General features: G+C 42.6%; 1 protein-coding gene across 1 annotated transcript; it reads right to left on the bottom strand.

Moving 5' to 3' along the window:
• Positions 1-5042: 5042 nt before the first annotated feature.
• Positions 5043-7333, bottom strand: LOC148027002 (uncharacterized). Its single transcript, XM_087690557.1, has 2 exons — positions 6866-7333; positions 5043-6542 (listed from the first exon to the last, which is right to left on the bottom strand). Exons 1-2 carry the CDS (start codon positions 7259-7261, stop codon positions 5334-5336), a joined length of 1605 nt encoding a protein of 534 aa, XP_087546683.1. The 5' UTR covers positions 7262-7333; the 3' UTR covers positions 5043-5333.
• Between the last annotated feature and the right edge of the window lie 848 nt (positions 7334-8181).

The raw sequence follows: 8181 nt of genomic DNA on the forward strand, positions 1-8181 counted from the left end.
GTGAAAGTATAATATAAATTTCATTTATATAAAATCATTTTGCTCTTTCTTTAACCATCCATCCAGATGGGAGACTAAGTCTCTAAGAAAGGGTTTTGTCGAATACTTTATATATCAAGGATGGGCCTCCAATTAGATAGGTTGCTTTTTTATTCTCTTTTATGAATTAGTTTAATGATTCCCTGATTGAGATCAGCTAGTAGGGCTCCAAATATAACTGATTCTTTCCAAACATTGAGGAGTGGAGCTATAAGAAACTCCGTAAATTCCTTGTAGAATTCATTAGGTAGCCCATCCAGTCCAGGGCTTTTTCCATTTGCAAGACTATCAATAGTGTCTAAAATATCTATCTTTGTGAGGTTTGAGTCAAGTATTGTAGCTACACTGAGGAACAATAGTGGGTCTTAGTCTAGCTTTCTTGGCTCTGGAAAGCATCACTTCAGGGGTGCGACTTGCTAGGGGAAGAAGATTTATTATGTTAATCATAGGATGGAATGTAGCGAGAGAGCAAAGTGAATCGGTAAAGATGTGCAAAATGAAGTAAAGGGCAGAAGGCATATAATTTTTATCCAAATCCCGCAATCATACAATTAATTGTAATATTATTTTGAAATTCGAGCATAGCACCCATGCAAGTTGTAATATTTTTAACTGAGTAAAAAGACCCATAGCTCATCAAGGTCACGATCACTAGCTTTCATTCACTTTCATGATGCTCGTTGTAATCTAGCATGTATGCATAAACTGGGAAAGGCTAGCTAAGAGACTAATAGGAGAGACAGGGGGTCCAACTTAAGTGGAAGCCCAAACTCAAAACTCCATTTATAAAAACTGGAAAGTGAATGGATAAGCTCATTCTTGTGGAGTGCAAACTTGAAAGCATGCTCCTTCTGCTTGGTTCTATTCTATCTACTTGTGCTCCATCTTGAGAGTGAGGGAGAGTGAGAGTATGAGAGTGAGGAAGAGAGCAAGGGACTTGAACACAATATTAGTGAGTTTGGGAATCTCCTAATTCCCATTTTTTGAATACTAAAAAGGTGGCACACAGATAAGATGCCCATAAGTTTCTCAAAACCATATGATACGACCTATCATTGGAAAGCGCTTGAAAAATGGAATCTATTGAGCTATAGAGCGCTCAATTTGGAGTTATAGTGTTCAAGTTATGACAAAGAGAAATATTTGACCACGTGTCCCAAACTTATGAGAAATTCCCATATTCCCCAATATGGTGTTCTTGAGAGATGAAGCTCCTTTCTTGGACACACTCTTCTCTTCTTCCCCTTCTTGGGTGACAGACGGATTGGAGAAGGGATTGGGTTATCTTTGTTCTTATTTGCATTTTCTCTCATGGATAGGGTGTTTGCAAATTGGATTAGAAGCTATGGAGTAGAGGTTACAGATCAAGTACCATCACACGGATCATGGATCCACCATCAAGCCTTCACTTTGTGGCGTTCAGGAGAAGGGAATGCAAGGCGGTGAGCTCACTACACCCTTATCAATTCATTTGTTCTTTCTTTCATGTGGTTTGGGAAAAGAATGGATAGATCGATGAGTTTGGAGGATGTATAGGCTATGTGAGAGGTAGTCTTTTCCAAATCAGATGAAGCGCTTGAAACAATAAGCATTCCGCCAAGTCCAGCAGGTCAAGCTTATGAAAGCTCTGACATCTTCAAAGAAAATTCGAGCTGTATCTAAGTTTTTTGGTTTTAAGAAGGCTAAGCTCTCATCTTCTTTCAATAGCATGGGGACTATCTCTTTTAGTTTTTAAAGAAATTACATTGAACATTTCTTTCATGGGTTAGTCTATTTTTCCTACCCACTAGGTTCTCAAATGTAGCTTAATGTTCTCTATTGCTTACTCCTCTAGGGCTCTCAAACTTTTTTAAATTTCTAATAGCTACTCCTGAAGATCTTATCTTCCCTTGTTTATTTCAAATTCTAGTTCTATTAGCTCCTAATATTTTAGTTTTCTCTCTTCTTTCCTCTTTTGTATTTTGTCCCTCTTAGCTTGTTTCAGAATTTCCTAGGTTTTTAATAGCTACTATCCAAGCTTGGGTAGAAAATTGATAGCCATGGAACTTTGAACTCCATATCTTACTTACCTCTTCTCTAATCTCAAGGGCTTAGACAAAATACAATATCTTTATATGCTTTATGTGTAGAATTGGAATAGGTTGAGAGCAAACATGAGGATATGTTACACATTCTATCCAGCCTTGCCTTTCTTGTTGTTGCTTCTTTTTTATTGTTTGACCACGTATGTATAGAATCACCATTGATGTCAATAAGACCATGATATGCTACGCAATTGAACCAAGCAAACTTTTCACTTCCTGTGATTACTTAACCTTTCATCAAAAGTCTATCAAATTTATCTTCCCTGTTGAAATATCCTACTACTATTATTAGGCTTGGATTAATAGTAGAGATCTCCATAATGAGGTTCTTTCATGAGCTGTACAAGGGGCATTTAAAGAGACCATAGTTATTTTTTTGTGCCCTCTAAGGTCTATGGCTATCCACCTATTGTCTGGGTCTACAATGTTTCTAACCATCATCCCTTTGAGATTGTTTTTAACATTTTTAACACCTATCATAGACCCACCACTTCCTGGTGAGTGATGGTTCTAACAAATGGCTATAAATTTCTTAGGAGGTCTATTAGGCTTACCCAAATAGGGACTTTGTTAAGCTTATCAATCCTTAGATTGAATTTAGGACTCCAATTTTAAACAAGGTAAGGGGGGATTTCTTTATCATCCCCTAGCCTATCCCCAAAATATTCAATGCCATTTCTTCATCCTCAAACAAAAAGAAGAATAAATTCTTAGGGAAGTCATTCATTTCTATGATTCTGCAGTTAAGCGACTCCCAATTATTCTTGATTCATGGTCTCATATATTCAATTGGGGGACCTAGGGCCATGGCACTAGCCAACAAATTTTTTTTTTCCACATAAAGTATTGTACTGTTTAAGGGTAGGAGTACAAACAAAGACATGTATAATAACCTCACCATCTTCTTCTTGGCTAGAAGGCACAATTCTTTGGCTTTTAGACAACACATTTCCACCTAAAGGTGTTTGATGGCCTCCTTCCTCATTGTTTGACTTAGCTAGAGAAATCTCATGGTGTTGATTGGCTTCAAGATGTTGATGATGTTGCACTTTTTTTCCACATGAAACATGATCTAGTCTAGCACAATAAGGTTTCTCTTGTAGAATTTAGTAATGTTGACATCCTATGCCTTCTTCCTAAGTTTGCCTACTTGCATGTTGAAGATTCTGATGTTGCCAGATATTATTTTGGAGTGAGTGGACATTGTTGTAAGTACTTGTATTGAAAAGTGGGTTATACAAAGCTTTTAGAGAGTTGACTATTCCTTGCCCTTCTTGGTGGAAGAAGACACAAGTGAAGGACATTAATCTTGCGAGAATCAAGCCAAACTACAAAGCAAGTGCTGAGATATGATGTGCCATCATAGCAGAAAGTGTTTCATTCTTGTCCTCTCCCTCGAGGGGGAGAGATTGGATGTCATGGATTGTCCTCAACAATCTTTCACTGTTCTTGAAAGTGATAGGAGAGAGAGAGAGAGAGAGAGAGAGAGAGAGATTCAACCATGCAAGTGATGAACTAAGCTATATTGAGAAAGTTCCTATTGGAGAGATAGTTCTCTCTAGTCTACTTGTAAATTTGAATCAATGACAATCTTCAAGCGCATGTACAAAAAGTAACATTGAAAAATAATACCTTGTTTTAGTTGTCTGCGATGCAACTCTAAAACCACGACTATAGGGCCAACTACAGGTGCTACTAGAGATGCTACTACAAGTGTATGTCTAGCCTATGCATTTACATAAAAAAGGGGAATAGAATATGAAACTAAACTGCCAAAACTACAAAAGAACATAAAGGAAGACCAACAAACATCCATATTCTTCAAAAAAAAAAAAAAAAAAGTGAGGAAGCAATAAGGAAAGGGAAAGAGTACCTTATTTTGAGATTGAAGAACATTCCCCATTTTCTTGTTGATACACACAACCCTCCTTTACTTAGAGAGAGAAGAAAATGCCTCCTTGCTTACCTTTCTTATGTTTGTGAATTTCAATAGCTAGGAATTTTCAACCCTATGTAGGGATGGGTCCTATTGTGAATAGGGATAGGCATACTTATAGTCTTTGAAAGAGAGAGAGAGAGAGGAGGGAACTATACCATGGTGAGGGCTATGATGAATGGACACAGGAAGGATGTGAGAGAACAGTCTCTTTTTTCCTTTTGGGTTGTGGTTGGGGGGAGGGGGCTAACGAGATTACTGACTATCATCAATTCCCCGCCTTTTGTTTTCCTTTCCTTTTGGAGGGGAGTCACATGGGGGAGTGGAGCTGGGGCTACGAGACTAGTGACTATCATCAATTCACCCCCTATTGGAGGGGAGCCACATGGGGGTGCTTGGGGGGCAGCTAACAAGACGAATGACAATCATCAATTTATCCCCTTTCATTTTCATTTCCTTTTGAAGGGGCGTCACATGGGGGAGTGGGGGGGTCATTGCATAAACAATCTTTCTTAGTGGTAGATCACAATTTAAGTATGGATGATTGAGCTCTAAATCAACACATTTCATGCTTGCATGTGCGTCTCCTCTTTGTTTCTCTATCTCTCAATGCCTTAAAGATGAACAAAATCTCTCTCTCTTTCATCGTGTGGGTGCTACATCACCGGTGTTTGAAGCATGACATCTATTCCACTCAAACGAATGAAAAACCGATCTTATTACAAGCATAAAGTGTTTCCTCTTGAGATTGTAAGTGCACTATTTTTGAAAGAGTCAAACTGCCATTCTAAAAGCACAACTAATTGCTTCTTGAAAGCAAGAATTTTATTAGAATGCATCCGGCAAAGGAACGAAAAGATGCCCAAAAGTGACCCTGCAGAACAATCGATCGAAAGGGACGAACAAGCTGTTAATGCTTTTGATCTAGTTCTATAAACCAACGAAAGTGATATAGTTTTGAGCAGACAACCCTGTGTCCCCGGACCCGCTACTTCCACTATAACTTTGTTTCTGGACTGTCGAGAGCAGATAAGGCAGAAATTCATAATCCACAATGGGCAGAGCGATATTCAAACTACAAACAAGCTAAGCAGCAAAAAGCATACAAACGAGTTAAAAAGTGAACCTCCGAGATGGCACGTTAATGAGAGGTAATGCTGGAATTTCGGATATTCGAGAGGAACAAGACTAAGACTAAGTAGGAAGCTACGAGGCTTGATGTGGGGCATTGGCAGGGCAAAAAGAAAAGAGCAGAGGAATTAAGATCAGTCAAGTTAGAAGCCTTCGTCGCTGTCCGACTGCGTCAGTGGGAAGTAAGTGGAGGGCATGCTGCTCCATGCAAAGTAGGAGCTTGTCACGGCAATAGTATTGATGAGGTCCCCTGTTATATCCATATCGGAAACACAGTCCTTCACTACTGTGGCAGTAGCTTGAGAGTGGTAATATTCAGCAGCTGGGATGTTGCAGACACGTGACGAGACCTCATTGGCCTCAAGCTCCGAGCTGTCAACACTGCTGCTGCCAGTACTGCCGCCGCCACTAATACTGTGTTCAGCAGTGCTGCTATATTGGCCGTTCTTCATGTTCATCACCGACCTTAGCTTGTATCTATCATGATTACTATTAGCCTCCACTGTCATCTTGTTGCTGAATGGAATGGCCTCGAGAAGATCCTTGTACAGGTTGGAATAATTGTTATACTCGAGGCCGCTATTGTCCATGAGGCTGGTTGCATTGATCATCAGCCAAGGGGGGGACATGATTTCAGACATGGCAGCTCCATCGTCATCGTCGTCGTCATCATCATGCATATTGTAAATAGAGCTCACGTTGGAGCTGATTTGGACTGAAGGGAGCACGGCCTCGCTAGTGGTGAGGCTGCCGAGGGACTGGATTGCCTGCTCGAAGCTCAAGCCGCCATCTCCAGCAATTTCCTGCATCAAGGCCTGGACAAAGGAGGCTGAGTCCGGCATAGTTGGAGAGCTGGAGATAATCTCACTTATGAATTCGGAATAGAAAGCACCATCACTATATTCATCATGGCCATCAGCTCCTACAGCCTCCTGCTTCTGCTCAAAGCAATATGACGGACCCCCTTTTGATGGGTAAGTAAAGGATGGCCGTTCATCATCAGCGATTGACTCTCCCTTTCTGTTAGAGTTGGATTTAATTCCAGTACAGTCATGAGAAGAGGCAATTGAGTTGGTCTTAGGATTAGTGTTGTTCCTGCCATCATTCTCCTCATACCCGACCATGGAATCATCCAAACGACCGTCTGCAGATGATTCATCATACAACGGAAATGAGTCAGTACTGATATCACCACAATAACCAGAGGTGGTGTCGAAGTCGATGCAGACTTTGCCGCTCATGGGAGCTTGGCTGAGTTCGAATATGGGCTGCACAAACCGTCGTTGGCGGCGAAGCCTCTTCTGAAGGGTGTTCCAAAAGTTCTTGACGGCATTGTCGGTTCGGCCGGGCAGCTGGCAGGCAAGACAAGGAGGGTGGGTGAGAGAGAGAGAGACAGAGAGGTCACAGAGTTCAGAAAAGAAGCCGAGAGAGAGAGAGAGAGAGAGAGAGAGAGTCGCTAGAAATGAAGCCGTAATAAGCTTCATAAACTACTAGAAAGAGCATGCACTGACATTGATAAAATTGATTGATTGCCCCGGGCGCGCTGGAGGGAAAGAGAGGAATCGGGACTTCTTACGTACAGTCAGCACAGAGAGAAAGAGTCGCGTACAGTCAGCAGAGAGAGAGAGAGAGATACTCATACGTACAGTCAGCAGAGAGACAGAGCGGCACTTACGTGGGCTGCGATCTTGGCCCACTGGTTGCCGTACTTGGCGTGGGCAGCGATGATGAGGCGCTGCTCGGCGGGGGTGAATGGACCCCGGAGGAGGCCCAGGCGCAGGTGGTTCTTGTAGCGAAGGCGGCAGCTCTTGCCGCAGCGCCGCAGCCCCGTCGCCCCCGCCACGCAGTTCCACTTGCCCTCCCCGTACTCCCTCACGTACGCCAGCAGCCTCTCGTCCTCCCACGCCGTCCATGGCCCCTTCCTCATCGTCATCGCCTTCATCGATATCCTCCTGCTATTATCATCTCTCTGGTCCAGGTCGCTGCTGCTACCACTAGCATACTGATCATGATATTCCACTAAAGCTACTTGATCATCATCACTATTCTCAAACGCACTTGCGCCCGCCATAGCTGCTCTCAGTCCCAGATTCTCTCACAGTTTACACTCTGTCCTTCAAAACAGACTCCCTTCATATACTCATCCAGTCATCGTCCTAGGCACCGACACTCCCTCACCCCTCTCCCTCCCTTCATATGCTCTCACATACGCGCGCGCACATACACACACACACACTCTCTCTCTGCCCCTTGGCCCACCCATACTGCCTCCATGTCATCTTGCAATTATCCCCCCACACTCTCTCATCCTTCCCTCATCACTCCCATCAATCATCACCCGTGAGACGAGCCTTTTGGATCTACTGCGCACAGCTAGGACTTCAGTCTTCTCCCCTGCCCTCGGGGGGCCTCCTCCCTTGATTCTTTGACACCTGTCCCCTTTGGTTCGACTCCATCTAACGTGGACCAGCTGACGTCATAGTATCTCGAAGTTGAAAGGTAGTGTTCACGCAGCTTAGGTCACGCTTCATTCGCTCGGTTGGCCTGCAAAAGCCGTCTACCATAGGCTAGGTTATCATCCAAAATGTAAATGGATCATGGTACTTTACGCATCACCATCGGTCGCTAGAGAAGGTTGCAAATATTTGGAATGCTTCAATATCTTTCAGACAACTTTTCCAGATTCTGCAAAATGCTATGTTTGCCAAGATCCTCTCTATTGGCACGAGGGATAGACAACAAAGTTTTCCATGAGTAAGTTGGTGTTGTGTTTGCCAACCGGATAGAGTAGCGCCACACATAGGTCATCAACTAAATTTGTGGTCTTCAAGTTCAATCCAAACCTATGTCCATGTTCTTAGGGTGAAGTGTAAGTAAATATATTTGTTTGAGCGTCAAGAGTAGCATTAAACGCTAACATTTGATTGTATGGTGCACCACTTTTCACTACTAAGCACCATGAGTACAAATACCTCAACTTGATTACCATGT

Source organism: Lygodium microphyllum, chromosome 13 (assembly GCF_053477565.2).
Source record: "Lygodium microphyllum isolate KBCC chromosome 13, Lygodium_microphyllum_v1.1.10, whole genome shotgun sequence".
Lineage (NCBI taxonomy): Eukaryota > Viridiplantae > Streptophyta > Polypodiopsida > Schizaeales > Lygodiaceae > Lygodium > Lygodium microphyllum.

Coding starts and splice junctions, on each gene's coding strand:
- LOC148027002 (XM_087690557.1), bottom strand. CDS start 7,261: ATGGCGGGCGCAAGTGCGTTTGAGAATAGTGATGATGATCAAGTAGCT. Junction 6,543..6,865: donor GGGCCAAGATCGCAGCCCAC/GTAAGTGCCGCT, acceptor CTTGCCTGCCAG/CTGCCCGGCCGAACCGACAA.